This window comes from Mauremys reevesii, linkage group 13, assembly GCF_016161935.1.
Source record: "Mauremys reevesii isolate NIE-2019 linkage group 13, ASM1616193v1, whole genome shotgun sequence".
NCBI classification, from domain to species: Eukaryota; Metazoa; Chordata; order Testudines; family Geoemydidae; genus Mauremys; species Mauremys reevesii.
Window position 1 is genome coordinate 12,473,998 of NC_052635.1, and position 21,950 is coordinate 12,495,947.

At 42.7% G+C, this 21,950-nt stretch overlaps 2 protein-coding genes across 2 annotated transcripts; one reads left to right on the top strand and one right to left on the bottom strand.

Moving 5' to 3' along the window:
* Positions 1–7,798: 7,798 nt before the first annotated feature.
* Positions 7,799–8,755, top strand: LOC120380038 (olfactory receptor 11A1-like). Its single transcript, XM_039497542.1, has one exon. It carries the CDS (start codon positions 7,799–7,801, stop codon positions 8,753–8,755), a length of 957 nt encoding a protein of 318 aa, XP_039353476.1.
* Positions 8,756–20,966: 12,211 nt separating this feature from the next.
* Positions 20,967–21,950, bottom strand: LOC120380039 (olfactory receptor 10A7-like). Its single transcript, XM_039497543.1, has one exon. The coding sequence runs from the start codon at positions 21,948–21,950 to the stop codon at positions 20,967–20,969; it is 984 nt and encodes a 327-aa protein (XP_039353477.1).

The following is a 21,950-nucleotide window of genomic DNA, read 5'->3' on the forward strand; positions in this document are numbered from 1 at the left end:
AGCGGCACCATTGTCTCTATCAGAGGTTTCAAAGTCCATGGCAGGAGCTGGCTCCTACAGCTTGAAGAGAAAAGAGACCATAGGAAGCACGCAGCTCCCAACCAAGATACCTACATTTGCAATAACTGCCAAAGATCATGCAAATCTTGGATTGGACTATTCAGTCACATGAGACATTGCAAACCTTCTACCTCATAGGATGCAATTCCCACTGTCTCTCATAGATGAAAGGATGCCAACAACATATGTAGCATGGCTGAGAATAAAAGCCAGGTTTTCTAACACCAGCCAAGGTCTCTATTCTCTAGGTCAGAGGGGATTTCTAGGTATAGCAAACAAATGGGCGTCCAATATTGGCAGCACTGGTGAAGAACAGGACACGGGAGCATGGACACTTGACCAGAGAAAGGAATGGATATTTAAGGAGGCACAGAGTTCTGAGTCTTAGAAGTGAGGGCACTCTTCTGTTTAAAGCAAAAAGCTTCAACAAAATAAGAGAGAAATCCCAATATTTTCAATATAGCTAGGCTTGGAAGAATTCATTTTTTTCATATATGTAATGTTGACTGGCAATACTGGTGTTTATTCTTTAGTATTTTTTCTATATTTAATCTATTTAAATTCACAAGTGTGGGACATTATGGGGGGGGGTCAGACAATGGGGAGAGGAGACAAATTTAATAACAGCTGACATCAAGATGGAAAAAGTTACAGCTTTATAACCATTAGAATACAAATTGTCAAACTCACACGTCCACATATACATGGCAAATAGCCTCAAATCAAATTATAATGAGTTCTCAGGCCACACGTTTCTTATTTTGATGCTCTGTAAATTTTGATTATTATTGAGGGAAGTATTTTTTTTCATTGGTTTGTGTGTGTGAATGGTAAGATTGACATTTACCAATAAAAATCTAATCCTTCCAAACCTAAATATAGCAAAACAAGTGAAGAAAAGGTTGAAATGGGAAACGACCGATATTAACCTATAGCTTCAACTAGAGGGTGACAGAGTGCAATAGATCATAAAAAAAAGCTTCCTGTCTAGCAGAACACGGCAAGAGAGCTGGAGTAAACAAAGGATTAGAGTAGGACTTAGGAAGGAGGAATCCCATGCACTGCTATAGGCTGGGGACTGAGTGGCTAGGCAGCAGTTCTGCAGAAAAGGACCTGGGGATTACAGTGGATGAGAAGCTGGATATGAGTCAGCAGTGTGCCCTTGTTGCCAAGAAGGCCAACGGCATATTGGGCTGCATTAGTAGGAGCATTGCCAGCAGATCAGGGAAGTGATTATTCCCCTCTATTCGGCGCTGGTGAGGCCACATCTGGAGTACTGCATCCAGTCTTCCCCACTTTACCCCTCCCCCCGCCCAAGTACAGAAATAATGTGGACAAATTGGAGAGAGTCCAGCAGAGGGCAACAAAATTGATTAGCAGGCTGGGGCACATGACTTATGACGAGAGACTTATGAGGAGAGGCTGAGGGAACTGGGCGTATTTAGTCTGCAGAAGAGAAGAGTGAGGGGGGATTTGATAGCAGCCTTCAACTCCCAGAATGGGGGGTTCCAAAGAGGATGGAGCTCGGCTGCTCTCAGTAGTGGCAGATGACAGAACAAGGAGCAATGCTCTCAAGTTGATGTGGGGGAGGTTTAGGTTGGATATTAGGAAACACTATTTCACTAGGAGGGTGGTGAAGCACTGGAATGGGTTACCTAGGGAGGTGATGGAATCTCCAGCCTTAGAGGTTTTCAAGGCCTGGCTTGACAAAGCCCTGGCTGAGATGATTTAGTTGGGGTTGGTCCAGCTTTGAGCAGGGGGTTAGACTAGATGACCTCCTGAGGTCTCGTCCAACCCTGATATTCTATGACACTGTGATTCTATGATCCCTGGAGAATTTTCTGATGGAGGGGGAATCTCCAGCCACGGCAGTGCTAATAGAGGCAGCCTCCTCCACCATCACCATCTTAAAGGTCCATCAATGGCTGTTAGCCAAGATGGCTAAGCCCCTGATGGACAGATGCTGGGACTGGATGACAAGGGATGGATCACTCAATAATTGCCCTGTTCTGTCCCTTCTCCCTGAAGCATTTAGCTCTAGACAGGATACTTGGCTATATGATCATTGGCCTGACCCTTTATGGCCATTCTTATGTTCTTAAATAAGGCACATTTTTAACAATGACCATAATTCATTATTGGAATAATGTATCTAGAGACGTGGTGAATTCGCCCTCACTTCGAGTCTTTAAATCAAGAGTGAATATCTTTCTTAAAGATACACTCTTGCTCAAACAAAATGTACAGATTGATTGAACAATCAGTGGGAGAAGATCTTGGCCCTGTGTTCTGCAGGAAGTCAGATTTTTTATTTGATAATGGGCCCTTCTCCCCTTAAAAGCTATGAATTTATGAATGAGCCATTCACAGCCTGCAATAAGTGTGTCCACACTGGAATTTGCACCAGTCTGACAACTGGTTTAATGGAAATGGTGCACATTTGTGTGTTGAAAAGGCATCTGTTTAAAAACAACAATTCAAGTTAAACCTAGTGCTATCTCTATGCATGCAGAAGGCTCAGAAAACAGAGAGAGAGAACATGTGAGCTCCTAAAAAACATTTGACGTCAATACATCTAGGAACAATTCTCTCCAGCTCCCATGAAACATGAAGATCATTTAATGAGCTCATTGGAGATCCAGCGCTCTGAGCAATTTTAGGCACTCTGTCCTCAATTGCCTTGATTTCAGATATAAAGAGCATACCTTGCAAACCTCATACATTGTTGAAACAGAATACATCTGCACACCAGAGTGTTAGACTTTTATCTCTCCCACAGATAGTAGGTTTGGTAACAATAGCCTACAACAGGGCTGGTTCTAGAAGCTGGAACTAGCACTGATTTCAATCAGATCCATTTGTTCAATGAAATTAGATCTCATTAAAAGGCTGGCTACTGGTATTCATACCTGAATTGGTTTCTTTTTTTTTTTCTTTTTCTTTTTCTTTTTTTTTCTGTTTTGAATAAAATGAGACCCAGTGATGCCAAGACCCTGAAATCTGCCTGGTAAGTGCATGCTATTTATATTATATCTCACCATGTGGGAGAGGCAAGAAGAAAATTACTGCAAAATTGACTGTTCCAAAATTTTGCCATTTTCCAAAGTGGCCTATAATGTTGGTTTCCTTGCTTTTTGGTTGCCCAGTTATAGACCAATGTCAAGGTGGATTAACTCCATCTGACCTAAAATTGTCTAACTGAGGAACCAATGCAAAATATGAGTGCGTAGATTATTTCCTGAATTATAATAGACTCTAATTCTGATCTTAATTTCACCAGTTTTACGTTACTATCATCTCATCCTTGGTCACTGCAACACCTTTGACTCTGACTCCCAGACACACACTGTGACCCCCGTCATTCCATACAAAAAGCAGACCCTAAACTCCTCTTTCTTGCCCATCACTTTGATCATGTAATTCCCCTTGGAATCCTTCCGTTGTCTTTCCAACCAATATTGTATCATATTGAATCTTTGTGTCACTGCCTTCATTGCTCTACATAGCTTTGTCCCTCCTTCATGATCTGTTCTTTGTCAAACCTCCCGCCCCTTCACCAATGCACTTACCCATCCTCTTGTCAGATTCTCACCCATTCACCTCTGTGCCGTCTTCCATGCAGCCACCTCTTCATAGTCCAGCCTCTCTGAGCTCTTCCGACCCTCACCACATGTGACTCCCTCTTAAACACCCAGTCCTGCCACTCTGTGTATGCTGAATCTTGCTGATTTATCTACATACAGGACTTTAAATCGTATATATGTAGCCTCTGGTTATTCCCCTTCGCCTGACTTCTGTCTACTTGTCTGTCCTCAAATTGTGAGTTCCTCATAGCAGGGATTGTCCTTCTTAAGTGTTTGGAAAGTGCCTAACACATAGAGAGGAATATTCTTCTTAGAAGAAGAAGAAAGTGTATATATTATTATATATTAGTGTATTCCAACTGTTATAGTAATTATTATAACAACAATGACTTCAAAGGACTTACTCCTGTGGCTTGATCTAGTGTAGGTCTGCATAATTCCAGTGACTTCACAAGAACTACACTGATTTATACCAGCTAAGGATACACCTCTCCTATCTATCTATCTATCTATCTATCTATCTATCTATCTATCTATCTATCTATCTATCTATCATACCACACCTTTCAATATCTGTGCGGCTACATTAGCTTGAGATCAAAATCTGGTCCAGAACACTTTCTCTTAAACTATATTTTCTAGAGAAAAAACAGTCTGGTCCTGCTCATGTTGAGTCAACAGGAGTTTTGTAACGAACATCAGTGGGAACAGGAGAGAGTCCAAATATTGATTAATGACAGAATGTCCATCTCCTGTACTTGTTGATTCAAGTTGCTGCGGGAGGATGGGCAGAAATCTGTCAATCTTGGGATAACATTAAATAAAACAGATTCCTTCAGCCCTGTGAGCACCTCCTTGCAGTTTGACAGTAATTTCCATTTGATCTATTGACTAGCTATAAGGGCCCTGATTCTCCTCTGCCTTGCACCTTGTCTCATCATTAATTCTTGCACAATGAGAGTGCAAAAAATAATTGATAATGGCTATTATTTCCAAGGTGCCTATCTACATCTGTAGAGACCTAAAGACCTTTGAAAATCTGGCCATTAGTTGCTTTTTGAATATTTCACCCTCTCTCTAGACACCTGAGTTCAACACAGATGTCAACTGCAATCTTCTCTGGTCCACCTCTCTATTGTTTCTCCTGTTTAGAATCTACATCATCCCTCCACCAGAGTTGTACACTGCTCCACAGCAGAGGAAAGTGTTGATAGAGGTATGTTTGATGGGAGTGTTGGGGAGGGGTTTTAAAAGGAAATGAAGAGAGCTTGGCATCCAAATCCCATTGATTTGGGCTCCTCAATCCCTTCTGCTTCTGTTGAAACCCAAAACTTCATTTCTCCAACTTCCCCACTAGCTTATTTCTGTATTTCATTTTAAAGAACCGTATCACAAACTAAGAGCACCTGCAGCAACGAAAGAGGAACGAAGAGCTAAAATAATTTGCTCTTCTGGTTGTCATATGTTTGTCAATTTTAAGGCCAGCTAGGATGATGAGGATTGTCTAATCCGACATCCTCCATTGCACAGATTTGGCTGGAGGTGCCCAGGACTGTTCATTTTTGTACCAATCAAAATAAGTTACCAAGACATAAAATAATGGTGAAGAATCAGTATTAAATATAGGACAAGACCCTGAGCTGGGGTGAATGTGTGTGGACCCAGTTACAGCATAATGGAGCTGTGGTACAAAACTGGAAGATCATGGGGTCCCAGCACAAATCTGTGTGATGCAGCCCACCAACCTCAGCCATGGAATTTGGAGTAGCTCTTGGATGTAGAATCATAGAATCATAGGACAGGAAAGGACTTTGAGAGGTCATCTAGTCCAGTCCCCTGCACTCATAGCAGGATTAAGTATTATCAGGACCATCCCTGACAGGTGTTTGTCCAACCTGCTCTTAAAAACGTCCAATGACGGCGATTCCACAATCTCCCTAGGCAATTTATTCCAGTGCTTAACTACCCTGACAGTTAGGAAGTTTTTCCTAGTATCCAACCTTCTTGCTGCTTGTCCTGTCCTCAGAGGTTAAAGAGAACAATTTGTCTCCCTCCTCCTTGTAACAACCTTTTATGTACTTGAAAATTGTTATCATGTCCCCTCTCAGCCTTTACCCCTCTTCCCAAAGCTTTCATACAATCATAGACATGTAGGACTGGAAGGGACCTCGAGAGGTCTAGTCCAGCCCCCTGTACACAAGGCAGGACTAAGGCACATGGGAAACTAGGGATGGGATTAAAGGTTTTCATTAAATGTTCTCTCAGCGTCCCCCCGTCCAGTTCTTAACACCTCAACAGGAAATCCCTTCGGAATCCCTCTGTGTCACCTCTTTCCCTTGGCCGATACGTTCATTCCTGACTTTAAAGTTCTGTCCTGAACTCGTGTGGTCTGGCGACCACAGGCTGTTTTAGCTCCAGCTCTGAATGCTGAAAGGAATCACAATTTCAATTTAGTGAGACCTCATCAGCATGGAACAAACAGATCCTCGTCTTCCTCACTTCATTTCTGCTGTGAAAAGGGGTCATTTTAAAACAGTTCCTTTAGAACAGTGTTTCTCAAATTGGGGTCCATACCAGGATCTGCAACCAATGGGAGCTGCGGGGGCAGCGCCTGCAGGAGTGAGGGCAGCAGACAGAGCCTCACTGGCCACTCCTGTGCCTAGGAGTTGCAGGGTCCTAGTGGCCACTTACAGGAGCCGTGGTAAGCACCATTGGGACCTTGCACTCCTCACCCCACCCCCCGTACCTCAACCCCCTGCCCCAGCCAAGAGTTCCCTCCTGCACCTAAAATCCCTCCCAGAATCTGCACCCCCCAACCACCCCAGCCAGGAGCCCCCTCCTGCAACCCAAACACCTCATTCCTGGCCCCAGGCCAGAGCCCGCACCCCCAGCTGGAGCCCTCACCCCCCCAACACACAACTCCCTGCCCAAGTCTGGAGCCCCCTCCTGCACCCCAGATCCATCATCCCTGGCCCCAGCCCAGAGCCCACACTCCCAGCCAGAGCCCTCATCCCCCTACACCCCAAACTCCTGCCCCAGCCTGGTGAAAGTGAATGAGAGTGGGGAAAAGTGAGCAACAAAGAGAGGGGGGATGGAGTGAGTGGGGGTGAGGGCTCAGAGAAGGGGAGGGGCAGGAGGTCTCCGAATTTTTTTAAATCAAAATGGGGTTCCTCGGGTTGCTAAAGTTTGAGAACCACTGCTTTAGAACATAAGAACGGCCATACTGGGTCAGACATAATGGTCCATCTAGCCCAGTATCCTGTCTTCCAACAGTGGCCAATGCCAGGTGCCCCAGAAGGAATTAACAGAACAGGGAATCATCAAGTGATCATCGATTTTCAGAGCTGAGCTAATTTAGTTACTGGGGCAGATCTTTTAATGTTTTTAGGCTCCTAGCGATTCAGATAGGTGCTGATTGAGATTTTCTAAAGTGCCTAGGCACCTTTCATTGATTCCAATGGGAGTTAGGGACTCAAACTGCTTATATACTGTTGTCAATCCCACTAGGCAACGATCTGCATCTTTAGGTGCCTTTGGAAATCTGACCCCCACTTTTTTTATTTAAGACAAGGAGTAACATTGACTGTTCGAATTCTATTCTTAGATAACTATTAAAAGAGTGGGTGGCAACTAATGAAAAGGTCTGGGGAACCAGCAGAACTGAGATGCAGATCTTAATACTCAATGAGTAACAGCTGGGATTTTTGTAGTGTAATTGGAGTTGCATGCCAAACCTCCATATGCCAACAACAGGTAAACATATAGGAAGAATATTCAAAGCCCCCTGATAGACTTGGATGCTCAATTCCCATTACAATTAATGGAAATTTGGCATCCAAATCCCGACGGCAGATTTTGAATCTCATCCATTGTTTCTGTGAGAGTTCCATGAGCGGTTGGTCCTATCAGTTCATTCAGTTTGACCCATCTTTCCTTGAATAGGTACAGGAGTAATCTAATGCAGGCAGTAAGACCTTCCCGTTCTTTCTCTTCTTTGTGAGTGGTCAACCATCTTTCAGCAAAGGGTGTTTTCAACCGTAGGGATAAAAGATATTTATTGAGCTTTAAAAGCTGGGTCTAGTCCCTGAATTGTTCTGGTTTATTGTCTGTCTGTGCTTGACTGGTGCACTGTGCTTTCTCTAGACACTGCGCACATGGCAGATGTTGAGAGAGGAAACCAAAGCAACGTTACAGAATTCATCCTCCGAGGGTTCAGGATCTTCTACCCATTCCAGATCGCTCCCTTTGTGCTGGTTCTGCTAATGTACCTCACCACCATGGCTGGGAACACCCTGATCATTGTCACCGTTCTGGTTGACCGAGGCCTTCACACCCCCATGTATTTCTTCCTGGGTAACTTGTCCTTCTTGGAGATCTGGTACACATCCAACATCGTCCCCAAAATGCTGCAAGGTTTCCTGGCTGAGAAGGGTGTGGCGATCTCCTTCAGTGGCTGTGTCACGCAGCTTTATATCTTTGGCTCCCAGGCAGCCACCGAAAGCTTCCTGCTAACGGTGATGGCCTATGATCGCTACTTGGCAATATGCAACCCGCTGCGTTACACGGCCGTCATGAATGCAAGAGTGTGCGTCGAGCTGGCTTCTTGCTCTTGGCTGGGTGGCTTCCTCTTCAACCCGGTGATAATGGCCTGGATTTACAGACTACATTTCTGTGGCCCTAATGAAATTGACCATTTCTTCTGTGACTTCATGCCCCTGGTCAAGCTGTCGTGCAGTGACACCCACCTGATCACCTTAGCAGCATTCTTGCTCTCCGCTACAGCCACCCTGATCCCCTTCCTGCTAACCCTCATATCCTACGCATTCATCATAACAGCGATAGTAAAAAACCCTTCCAGCATTGGGAGGCGGAAGGCCTTCTCCACCTGTACCTCTCACCTTACTGTGGTCAGCACTTTCTATGGGGCACTGGCCATTGTCTATGTGGTGCCGACAGCCAATTCTGCTGTCAACCTAAACAAAACATTCTCCCTTCTCTACAGCCTGGTCACCCCATTGCTCAACCCCCTGATCTACTCCTTGAGGAACAAGGATGTGAATGACGCCCTGAGGACAATGGCTGCTAGACTGATGGATTTTCTAAGGAAGTAGAGAAAAAAAGGGAAGTTTTAAAATGAAAAACATTGGGTCACATTCAGATGGTGCAAACTGGCATAACTCCGTCTAAATCAGTGGAGATGTGCAAGTTTGTACAAGCTGCAGATGCGGTCCAGGCCCCACCAGATTTAGCAGCCAAGGAAATCCCATGTTGTACTCCCAACTGCATCCATAGCATGGCCTCCTTGTGCATGAGTTATTGGTCTAGATCTGCCCCGTACCTATTTCTCCATGTGCTGCATTTGCCATCAGAAGCTGTATCCTAGCTGGTGCCCTCCATGGACCACAGTAACCTGGGGTTTGCTGTCCACCAGGACATGCTCCAAGGGATGGTTACAGGACAGATTTTTAAAAGTATTTAGGTGCCTAAGGATGGAGATGAAACACCTAGTGGGGGTTTTCCAAACCACCACGGAGCCTAATGTCTATTAATTTCAAAGGCAGTTAGACATCTAGGCACTTCTGACAATCCCATAGTATGTCCCAGTATGGACAAGCCCTTACGGTTGAGTTCAGCACCTAAAGCAAGGATTCAGCTGCTTCTGTTTGCATGAACAGTACGATGTATACTCCCCAAAATGTGCTCTTTGGATAGCATTGAGGTGCTACATTCCCAGCATAGCTCCATTTCAATTGATGACCCAGATCTCCTACTGGTATAAATCGGCATCGCTATGCTGAAATAAGCATAATGATACCGAATTACAACAACTGAGGATCTGGCTCATAATTTACATTCTCGCGATGGTTTCCAAGCTGTGGCAAGGATCTTGATGCCCAATTTATATATATATATATATATACACACACACACACACACACACAATGTAACTGAACTGATACCCAGATTCATCCATTTATTAATAGATCAGGATAAATAACATAAACCATTTCCCAGAACCCTTTCCTCAAAAATTAAATTAAATTCACATCCTGAATAAAGATTCATTTGGAATGAATTGTTGTTGTTTTTCTTTATTCTTGTGGTAGGGAACCAAAGTTGCAGCCGGAACTGGGGCCTCGTTCTGCTTAGAGTTTTACACCATCCCTGCCCCCAGAGATGATACAAACTAAAAAGATTTGAATTTGCCCTTTAACAGCTGGGTGGAAGGATGGTACAGTGGTTAAAGCACCAGGTGTGGGAGACCCAGCTTCAATTTGTCTCTGTGTGCTGGGTGTTCAGCGGTATTTAGGTGCCTACCCTGCTTAAATGCTTTTCTGAATCCCAGCAGGAGCTAGATTCACAAAGGGATTTAGGTGCTAACCCCTAATTTAAAAGCTTAAATTCCATAATCAGACTGAGGGGGCCTTGCATTGGAATAGCCTATAGCCCAACGATGAGGGCACCCACCTGAGACATGACAAATCCTTTCTCTCCATCAGCTGATGGATGACTTTTTCAGCCAGGGGTCCCCCACATCCCAGGTGCACCCTGTACCCATTCGGCTAAAAGTGAGGCGGGGGCTCCACATCCTCATTTTGTGCGAGTTCACCTACAGGCCCCCATCTGCATGTTCTGAGCTTCTTTCTCAGACCAGGCCTGCAGGGGACTCAGGCGGAGGAACATCTTTCTCCCCCTACTTCGTGCATCGCGCTCGGGCTTAGGCGTCTGGGTGCCCAGAGTAGAGCAGCAGCATGTGAGCTCAGAGACCGAAACACCCGTACCGAGGGAACTTTTACTGCAAAAATGTAGGCACTGACTCCAAGCGAGTTTAGGCACCTACAGGCTTCGGAGGCAGCTGAGTGAGGAGGTTGTGAATCGCGGTGATATCTGATTCTGGGATTTAGGAGCCTAGAGTGGCAGTTAGGCACCTAAGCTATAGAACTGGTTCATGCTTCTTCTTCAGAGCAAACGAAGAACCTAAGAACAAAATTGTCCTTGGACTGTGCAACTACTCACAGCCCCTTCACAGGGCTCCTGCCAAAGTCCTTCGTGTGAGTTCACTTCCATAGATGTTTCCTTTCCTTGAATGTCTCTTTGCAGGTTTTTCATCAAGGATGTTCCACAAACAGCAAACTCAGTGCAAATCTGCACAGCGTTCAGAACACTGAGCACACCCAGCAGTAAGTGTAGGCCAACACCTACACTCAGCCAATCAGGAAAGAGAATTATGCCATGTGGTTTGTGCACCCAATGAAAACAACTCAAGTTCTGGATGTCACATAGCCTGAAAATGAATGTTAGCCCATGGAATGTACAAATAATATTCTTGGTGAATAAACCTGACAGTCCTCCTCAGCTGATCAACCGTTTCGGAACAAAAAATATTTCATAGAAAAATGATTATTTTTCACCCAAACTGAACATTGGCAAAAAGTATAGCCACACTGTAGAAATTTTTAATTTGGGAGAAAAATTATATGGCATTTTGTGTTCTGTTCAATACAGACTTGGTAAGTGAAATTATTAATTCACCCAACAGCAGTAAATAGATTTTTAAAAAAATTAAAATCAACATGTTCCATATTTGCAAAATTCAGTAACTGCCTTCCATGTGTTTTTCATAAAATATTTTTAAAAATACTCTGTGAAAAAACTTAGACCCTTGAAAAATGGCTCAGATCCCAACTCCTCCAAATGAGAACAACTTTGAAATAACACTTTTTAAATTCAGCTAGGGTTTTTTTTTCTTTTTTTCATTTCTGACCAACTTTTGCCCAGGGACAATGCGCAAACAGAGAAAGATTTTATTTATTAAAGAAATTGTTCTGTACCAGTTAGTCACTCCTTCCCACCTGGGATGAGTTAAAAGGCCATGGACAGGGGCAACCCAAACTGTGGCTCTTGGATCCATTTTGTTTTGGCCTATCTAACTTAGCTTGGATCACTGGAATGCTTTTGAAAGCCATAAATTTACTGAGAGCTTTTCTCAGGGACTCCATGATCTCTTATTTTGGGGCCATGGCATAAGGGCCGTGGAGAAACCAGAGCAGGTCTTCAAATTGAATACAGTAATGAGATTCTCTTAGATAAAATCATAATCACAGAACAATGCATGACAGCCTAAACCCAACAGCAATACTGAAATCCTAGGCATGGAATAAAACCATCTCCACCATCTTTTCATGCACAGTTTGGAACAATGTGACTGTCCCCATCCCTAAATTGCCCTGCCATAGAATGAGTGCATTTAGGAGATGACTACCACAGAATCTGGATTGAATCCTTTTTCCTAAGAGTCTAACTCTGGCTTTGCCCTTCCCAAGACAGTGTTCTCGGGAATTCTTTCTAGGCACTTTCCTAGCATCACGGTCCACAGACACCCACTGCAAATGACACAAGTTGAGTACAGGGCTCTGTCACAGACAAGCAAGGTTGCATTCATCCCTGCTGTGTACCAGTGTCGGGTAGCTGTTTTTGATGGAAAATTGGGTTTTCAATTAAACACATTTTGGGGGGAGTGGGATGGGATTTCTGCTTTCTGTGAAAAATGTCCTTATTTTGGTCAAAAGATTTCAGCAATAAAATGATTAACATCCTGAAACAATTCCTTCAGACATGTTCAGTAAGATACATTTCATATTCCTCAAGATATAGCTTAATTTTCATGTTGAACTCCATTATGTATAGTTTAAGGAGTGGAGGAAAAAATATTCTCTTGAGGGAAATGTCATATACAAAGCAATTCCTTCATGTAGAGTTCACATTTTTACACATCTGCTTTCTTGTAAATATAAAATGTGATGTAACTTTAATAAAGTGAACATATCTAATGGAAGAATATATCCTGATAATATAAATTCTTTTTTCTTTCTTTTATTTTCTGGACAGCTGCATTCAAATCTGAAATGTTATCCATCCTCAAATGTAAGCCAAAATGAAATATATTTTAAAATGCCAATTTTTGCCTTCTATATTAAAAATGTATATATTTGGACTGAGGTTGAGATGGAAATAGGAGACAGACTTGTTGAAAATCTCTGGGTAAGGATAAAAGGGGTAAAAAACAAGGGTGAGGTCATGGTAGGGGTCTACTACAGACCACCAAACCAAGAAGAAGAGGTGGATGAGGTTTTTTTTAAACAACTAACAAAATCATCCAAAGCACAGGACTGGGTGGTGATGGGGAACATCAGCTACTCAGACATCTTTTGGGAAAACAACACAGCAAGGCACAGATTATCCAACAAGTTCTTGGAATGTATTGGAGACAATTTTTTATTCGAGAAGGTGGAGAAAGCTACTATGAGACAGGGTGTTCTAGATTTGATTTTGACAAATAGGGAGGAACTGGTTAAGAATTTGAAAGCTGAAGGCAGCTTGGGTGAAAGTGATCATGAAATGATAGAGTTCATGATTCTAAGGAATGGTAGGAGGGAGAACAGCACAATAAAGACAATGGATTTCAAGAGGACAGACATTAGCAAACGCAGGGAGTTGGTAGGTAAGATCCCATGGGAAGCAAGTCTAAGGGGAAAAACAATTGAAGACAGTTGGCAGTTTTTCAAAGAGACATTATTAAGGGCACTAGAGGAAACTATCCCACGCATAGGAAAGATAGAAAATATGGCAAGAGACCACCTTGGTTTAACCAGGAGATCTTCAACGATCTAAAAAAAAAGAGTCCTACAAAAAGTGGAAACTCGGTCAGATTACAAAGGATTCATATAAACAAATAACACAAGAATGTAGGGACAAAATTAGAAAGGCCAAGGCACAAACGAGATCAGACTAGCTAGAGACATAAAGCGTAACAAGAAAACATTCTACAAATACATAAGAAGCAAGAAGAAGACCAAGGACAGGGTACGACCTTTACTCAATGAAAGGGGGAAAACAATAACAGAAAATGTGGAAATGTCAGAGGTGCTTAATGGCTTCTTTATTTCAGTTTTCACCAAGAAGGTTGGTGGCGATTGGACATCTAACATAGTGAATCCCAGTGAAAATGAGGTAGGATCAGAAGAGGCTAAAATAGGGAAAGAACAAGTTAAAAAGTTAAAAATTACTTAGACAAATTAGATGTCTTCAAGTCACCAGGGCCTGATGAAATGCATCCTAGAATACTCAAGAAGCTGACTGAGGAGATACCTGAGCCATTAGCAAGTATCTTTGAAAAGTCATGGAAGATGCTTGTAAGTGGTTATCCACTTGCCAGTTAAACGGGATACTAGTTGAAATTTCAAGACCATCAGCAACTATTCAACCAAATGAAATTCTAAACATAGAAATTATTTTATTACTGAAATATCAATTTAACCCAAAGTTATCTTCATAGATAATTACAAAAGGAAAGGAAAGGGAAGTTGAAATGAAACATTTTGACAATAAAACAAAACAAGAAAGCTGAAACAAATTGCTTCCAAATTTCTCATCTAACATTTTGTAAAAATTGGCCCATTCCCATAAAACATTTCATTTTCTCAAAGCAGCGTTTCCTGACAGAAGACGGTTTTGTTAAACAAAAAGTTTCAACTAGCTCTAAAAATAACTATAGGTGTGAATTCCAACTGATTTATTATTTCAGTAGCAGTTTGTATGTGGACTAGACTGCATGTGTGTGTGTGTGTGTGTGTGTGTGTGTGTGTGTGTGTGCGCGTGTTCACATGCTCATACTTGCTTATTGGAGATGATAAATTGCAATTGTGGACCAGAAAATAGGAATCAAATTTCTTTAGCTACAGCACTGAATATAGCCCTGAATCAGTTTAAGAACAAACCTGAGTGAACATCAATCTGGGGCCAGAAGTATTTCATACAATAAACGCCCAGGCACTTCACATGAACCAGGGGCTGTCAGCGTGAAGATAGAGAGCAAACAAGAGAAGATTCTTCTCTGACGTGCCAAGTATCCCAAGGAATCAAAGCAGGAGTGAAAAAAAAAGCCCTCTCTAGAAATATGAGGTTGTTCTTTTATTGTAAAAATAATCCCGGGACACCAATTGGCTTTAACATACTATATACTGTGCTTAAATATAATGGTCTTTCTGGCCTTAGCAATTCTTGGTGTTAATTACACCACCTGAGTCTTGGATTGTGGTGAGGTTAAAGCAGATAAGAAAATGCTGCCAATATTTTTATTGGACACAAATTGGCTTTTTTAACTAAGAGGAAACTGACAGTCACAAAAATAAGTTTTTGTCCAAAACAGCGATATTCTTTTTTGCTGAAGCATAAAACTGGCACCAGTAAATGGATATTTTTTCTGGATTTAAGTGGAACATTTTGGTTTTCATTTGCCAAAACTGAATATACATTCATATACATACATATTAGTTTGGGGGGGTTCAGTTTTTCAATGAAAATCTGTTTCTCTCCCCACCCCTGTTTTCTGGGCAGCTCAAATCGGATGTTCTGGCTCTACACTGACACTGCACCAACCTAAGTACATCAACCTTGACTCTACACCTCGGTGGAGGTGAAGTCATTAAGTTGGCATAATGGGCGACTTACATCAGCGGGAGCGAAGTTTTAGTGTAGACACTGATGTAGAGAGGTCGACGTGAGCTGCCTTGTCTCGGCCTAACTCTGCAGTGTAGACCGGGTTCCAAATGGTTTTAGAAAATGCTGGAAATGAGCATCGACTTACACCCTGATGTCCTATAAATAAGAATCACCCAAGTTCAGGGTCCACATAATTCCTTTAACTCCAAACCTTAAGAAGTTACTAAATAGAAAGGACATTCACATTATCCAAATCAGTACCAGTATGGCCCAGTCCGAGGAACAACTAGCTGGATGATCTAGTTCATGATGGCAGGCCTGCAGTATCAGTGACTCGTGTGATTAGAGGTAGGATTTAGGTTTTTCTTGTACTAATGCCATTAGTTGTATTAATTCTGTTTGTCATTTACAGTTTTTAATTCCCAACTTTAAATCTCGTCTTGAAGCACTCTCTGTGGCTACATATGTGAGTGTTTCTAATGGAAGGTTAATCAGATAAGGTGTTACCATAATTAATTGTTAGTTGAAGCTTTGCAATGTTCGTCTAAGAAAGACAATAAAGAATTGTTAGCCAGCAGATTTTACATGGTCTACCAAGAAGAAAATATATCTAAAGGTCATGAGCCAGTGGTGCAGCTGTTTCAAATTGGTGTGTGCTTTATGATTGGCTATGCTACCTAACAGGTTATGGTTGGTGCAATCTCTGTGGAGGTGCAGAACGGGAATGGGACCTGGAGACTGGACTTCCCTTTGCACCATTCAGATGGGCTTCGCAGATCAGAGCCAACTTATTGGTCCTTCAGAAGGACCAATCAGCCGGTTGGTGATCATTAGTGACAGTGGGTGGAAATCATGAAATCAATGGGAGTTAGGCATATTTGAGGACCCTGCTAGGCACCTATCTGAATATTTAGGTGTCTAAATGCCTTTAACACTTGGCCGTTAGGCACTTTTCAACATTTCACTCCTCTTCTCCTCCGCTGCCCAGCAGAGGTTTATGTCAGGACATGTCATCGTTCCCCAGGACACCTTGTCAAGCATTCCGTGTGCCCATGTTTAAATCCTGCAGAGTGTGGCAAGGCTGTAATGTCAACCCGGGGATTCAGTTGTCAATAGGAAGTGGAGCACCCGGGACACGTGGAGAATTCACACTGTCCACTGGGAATGCAGAGCTGTGATTATCCCCAGTTGGCATTGCAGGAATTCAGTAGAAAACCACTTGAGACTGGGCCAAATTCATCTGGTGTGAGTCCACTGGATTCCAGGGAGTTACACCAGGAATTGAAATACTGTGGGAGTTGGGTGCCTAAACCCCTTATAGGCTCATTTGAAAACTCCACCTGAAGTTATCTGTTTTTCAAAAGAACACATAGAAGCAGAGTTTGTGGCTAGATACAGTTCCTCCAGTCCCTGCTCCTGGTCAATGTGCTTCAACCTCCTCTGCAGGAACCCCTTTTGTGGGTGACAGGAAAATCCATTCTCCAATGTCCATGGCTCCAGTCTCATTATCAGCAAGAGAAGAAACTAGTGAGTTTTGTTTGCACAATCCCCAGTCTCTTCTTTGTGCATGAATGAGGGAGGGGACCAATGACTTCCCATGGTTATTCTTGCTGAGGGCAGATAATGGAGCACTAAACCTTCTGATTAATTTCTGTCTATGCTGCAATCACAAGTAAAACTGATTGAAAAATTCCTGTCCAATCTGTTTTTCCATGGATAATTTGGTTTTCAACCAAAGGAATCATTTGGCAAAAAAATGTCTGCTATCTGGGGAAAACAAACACCCCAACATTTTTTGTCTGAAAACTGAAAACTTTCAGGTCTCTGCTCTGAAATGCAGCCTCAGCATCTAATGGGAGCTGTACTTCAGTTGGATCATGATCATATTCTCCTTTATGGGCTGGACTCCCTAGCCAGACTACATCCCCCATGAAGCACTGCAGCCATAGGATTTCCATGATGCACCACAGTAGCTCAGGAAGAAGGAATCCCATGGCACAGATGTTGTCAAGCGAGGAAACCTGTCCCATAGAGGTGAATGGAGGGTGGGTTTTTTTGTCATAAAGTCCAAATTTTCCACTTCTACTTTTTTCATTTAAAAAAAGGATATTTTAAAACCAAACAAATTTTTGTTTCAACAAAACCATTTTTTTAATGAGGTGAAAAAAATCCCGAAACAAACACATTTTTGAATGAAGGAAATTACACCAATGAGGCAGCGGTCCCAGTACAGAAGTGAACTACACAAAAATAAAACAAGACAATGGTGTCCTGGATCTTAGAACCAGGCAAGTCTCTCACCTAGCAGAAAAGGCCTCCTGAGAACAGGTAACTGAGCCTGGTCTTGCAGCCAGCCCTAGACATGAGATCTGGTTCCCAATGAGCAGCCCAGACTGTAACCCCAGCAAAATGCAGGCAGAACAATGCATTGCACACCAGTGCAGCTCAGTGACCTAAGCCCGCTAACTGGGCCCTGCCAGGGATTCACTGATGACAAAGCCAAGATTTGCCACCACACACTAGCTGCAACTTGTGTCATCATCAGTGAGTGGGTGCTGAGCAGAGCTCAGGTGTGTTTGTTAGACCGCTCATTCCGCACTGCATGTCTTCATCTCCGTCGCTGCTGCATTCACTCACGGGACGCAAATTTCTGCAGCAACATCCCATTCCATTGCAACAGCCTCTTGCTAAATGAGACATGCTGGTATCACTCACTGGGCACCCTTGGCTTGATCACATCTGCGTGTCAGGATTCTCATTCCCCAGCTGCTCCTGCCTCTACCAAACGCACATAAAGGAAATTGTTGGAAGGATCTCAGGATTGAGTCCAGTTGATCATTCACAGTGCCCCTTATGAGGGTAGCCTACCACCTCAATTGGACTTGTTAACAATCTCTTTGATTGAACTTCTGAAAATCCTGAGAAGTTTTGGGCAGGAAAGGACTTCTATAACTGGGGGCTTTCTTGTCCTGTTGTGTTTGAAGTCCTTTGGCCTGTTTACAAAAATAAATTAAACATGGGTCACTTAAAAACATCTAAGCTCTCAGGCCACGTCTACACTATAAAATTACATCAACCTAATTTACATCGGCATACAGCCGCCACAGTAATTACATCCCTTGTGCATGTCTGCACTTTGTGCCTTGTGTTGGCAGTGCATGTCTGAACCACGAGGGCTTGTATCGATTGTACTGTCAGTGCAGGGCATTGTGTGACATCTCCTGAAAGCCAGTAACAGTCGACATGAGCAACGCAGTGTCTATGCTGACACTGCGTCAACCTAATTATATCAACCTTGACTCTATGCCACTCCTGGAGGTGGAGTTATTCAGTTGGCGTAGTGGGACAGTTACATTGGCGGGAGTGAAATTTAAGTGAAGACACTTCCATACTTAGATAGATATAAGCTGCCTTGCATTGACCTACTTCTATAGTGTAAACCAAGCCTGAGATTTCTTCCTCAAACTTTTCTCCATAAAAACAAAACAGATCTTTCCTCTTCCTTCACTTGCACACAACCCCGCACCAAAACTAAGAATATTGAGACAAACACCTTGTGTGTGACCAAGAGTTCATGGTCAGAGGGAAGATCAAACACCCATGAAGAAGTGTTTGAATTGATTCCCATGTCTCAACCCCTAAACATCATGGTGGCACCACATAGGTGAGGCTCAAACATTGGAACTGATTCTTGACCACATATGAATTTTGGATGAAATCTAAAGGAATCAGGCACCCATGTCCAGCTGGGGTTTGGTGCTTAATTCCCTTAGGTTCCTTTGGAAAACCTGGCTTTCCTGGTTGGCAGACACCAAGGCTATCCCAGATTTGGAAGTACTGGCTCTAACTTGAGCTCAAGAGAACATGCTCTCCAAGATGTAGAAAAGAGCAAACTTGAGAAGATCTAAGACCAGGAAGAAGAGGACAGTGGTTTCTGCAGATGGACACACATGCACATATGTGTGTACAGACACACCAATTAACGTAAACAGTCTTCCATAGTCTATGTAACCACTGCATTGTGCATCACCCTGTATTGTCCACATCTGATATTTTCATTAGTAAATTTCCTGTCCTACATTGATCTGAATTATACCATTGTTTTGGGGGAAGAATAAAACTATCCACTTATTTCTGACAGCAAAAGTACATCAGAGATTTATATTCACTGTCCAATTCCCAAAATTTTTGAGTCCCAAAACTTTTTAATCACGTCTCACTTCAACCTGTCACCATTATGGACAATTTGGTGTCTCCGAAGCTTTGTTCTTAACCATGCCTGGTGTGACTTGACTTCTGTTTCCTCAAAAGTAATTGCAATTATTGAAACAGACTCAATCTGTCTCTGGGGGGAAATGTTTCCCATCATGATGAAACACCAGTTTATCTATCTGAGAGGTGCCTGTCTGATATGATGGACCACTACAAGGTAGTGTCTCTTTGCTATTCATTCTCTGCTGCCTTTCAATGGTTAATTTCCTGAAATAACTGCCCAGTGCACATTCCTGACACATTTCTTCCAACTAGTGGTTCTCTTGCAGAATAAATCTCCCCTTCCCAACAGGTATCCTCTACTGGCAGTTAATGGCCAATATATACCGGAGGCCACTTTTTTTGGTGGTGCGGGGGGAGATAGACAAGATGGGTGATGTAATATATTTTATTAGACCAACTCCCCTGGGGAGAAAGACAAGCTTTAGAGCTACACAGAGCTCTTCTTCAGGTCTTGAGAACTTAACCAGAGTGCTGCAGCTAAATACAAAGTGGGACAAACCATTCATCTTAAGGGGTTAACACATGTTGAAGGAGACCATTTAAAATGAACTCAGGAATGAGCATCTCTGTAGTCATAGGACACTGTTGGGCAGCAGGGTGTGCTACAGATTGTGGTAATGGACCATAAAACCAATAAAGCTACATGTGAAGAAAACGAATCTCCCAAACCTCCCCCCATCATTTTTGACCAGATCAATCAAGAATAAGCCACACGTTCATGTCATTAGCATTCTTTTATTTTCATTGCTAATCAAATTCGCAATCAAAATATTTGAAGATGACAGCGCTAGTCAAAGTAGTTAAAATTCCGTTTTCATTGGCTGTTTAAGATACATTGATCCTGGAGTTTTTTTCTGTCCGTGGTTTTTCTGTCAACACAGTCTCACAAGTCACTTAATCTTTGCATCCTGCATTGCAAAAGCTTTAATAGAAGCCCCCAGAATCTTAAAAACTGTGAAAATTTCTGTGAACATTTTTGGAAAGAAAACAACCAGCTCTCACTTTGTCTGACATTTTGACTGTTCCAAGGAATATTTGTAACTGGTTTTAATTTGGGGAAATTCCTCCCTCCCTCCCTTTTCTCTCACATTCTAATTTTTCCATTTTTTTCTAATTAACCCCCTCTCCCACTCCCACTCACACACTTTACCTCAGTTTTCACTTCTTCATTCTTCTTGTTTTAAAGGCAGGGAGGGCAGGGTTGTAGAAAGTGTTATTTCATCTCCATTTTAAATTTTCACATTAAAGAAAATTACTTTTCTCCTCTGAGAAAGAAAGAAAGAAAGAAAGAAAGAAAGAAAGAAAGAAAGAAAGAAAGAAAAAGAAACTCAGTAGGGGAGGGAATTAAAATATATAAGAAAGTCGGGGGAGGTTCCCCCATTTTCTCTCTAAGATGAAACAATTATAGATTGTATACAAGACGGGCTTTCAGCGGGAAGTTAATATGCAATCGCTAGGGTGTGCATTTAGAGTGCATTACCTATTCTGAACTGACACCACCATTCCACACCAAGTTATTTGCACTAACTATGCTGGGCCTTTTCCCTATCTACAAAAGCCCTTAGTTTGAAATGTGTCAATTCCTGTACACATTAAAAAGGCATTGACAGCTCTTTTCAGGGCCTCCTTGACCTCTCTGTTCCTCAGGCTGTAGATGAGGGGGTTAACCATAGGAGTCACAATCGTATAGAAGATGGAGAACACTTTGTTAAGGACCTTCAGTGTGTCGGTATCTGGGAGCATGTAGACAATCATCAGCGTCCCATAGAAAAGTGTCACCACGATGAGGTGGGAGGAGCAGGTGGAAAAGGCCTTTTGCCTCCTGGTGGTGGAAGGGATTCTCAGGATGGTGGCAATGATGCAAACATAGGATGCCAGGGTCAATAGAAATGGGGGCAGGGTGAATATTGAAGCCAGAATGAAAGCCAAAAGATCCATCAGCCTGGTGTCACCGCAGGACAGTTTTTTTACTGGAGCAAAATCACAAAAAAAATGGTCAACTTCATTGGGGCCACAAAAAGATAACTGTGACATCAAGGATGTCAGTATATTACTAGCCAGAAGCCCATTTATCCAAGACCCAGCTGCTAGCTGGAGGCAGAACCTGCCATTCATGAGGGCTGTATAATGCAGCGGTTTGCATATCGCTAAATACCGATCGTAAGACATCGCAGACAAGAGGCAACACTCAACACCTGCCAAAAAACTAAAGAAATAATATTGCATGATACAGATTCTTACTGAGATGGTTCTGTCCCCAGTCAGGAGACTGGCCAGCATCCTGGGCAGGATGGTGGAGCTGTAGCAGGTTTCCAAGCAGGACAAGTTCCCCAGGAAGAAGTACATGGGGGTGTGAAGGTGCTGATCAGTCACAACCAGTGCAACAATGAGGATGTTCCCAGCCACAGTCACCATGTAGATCGCTAGAAACAGCAGAAAGAGAAGAAGCTGCAGTTCTGGAAGATTTCCAAATCCCAGAAGGATGAATTCTGAGATGGACGTTTGATTTCTGCCTTCTGTGTTAGCCAT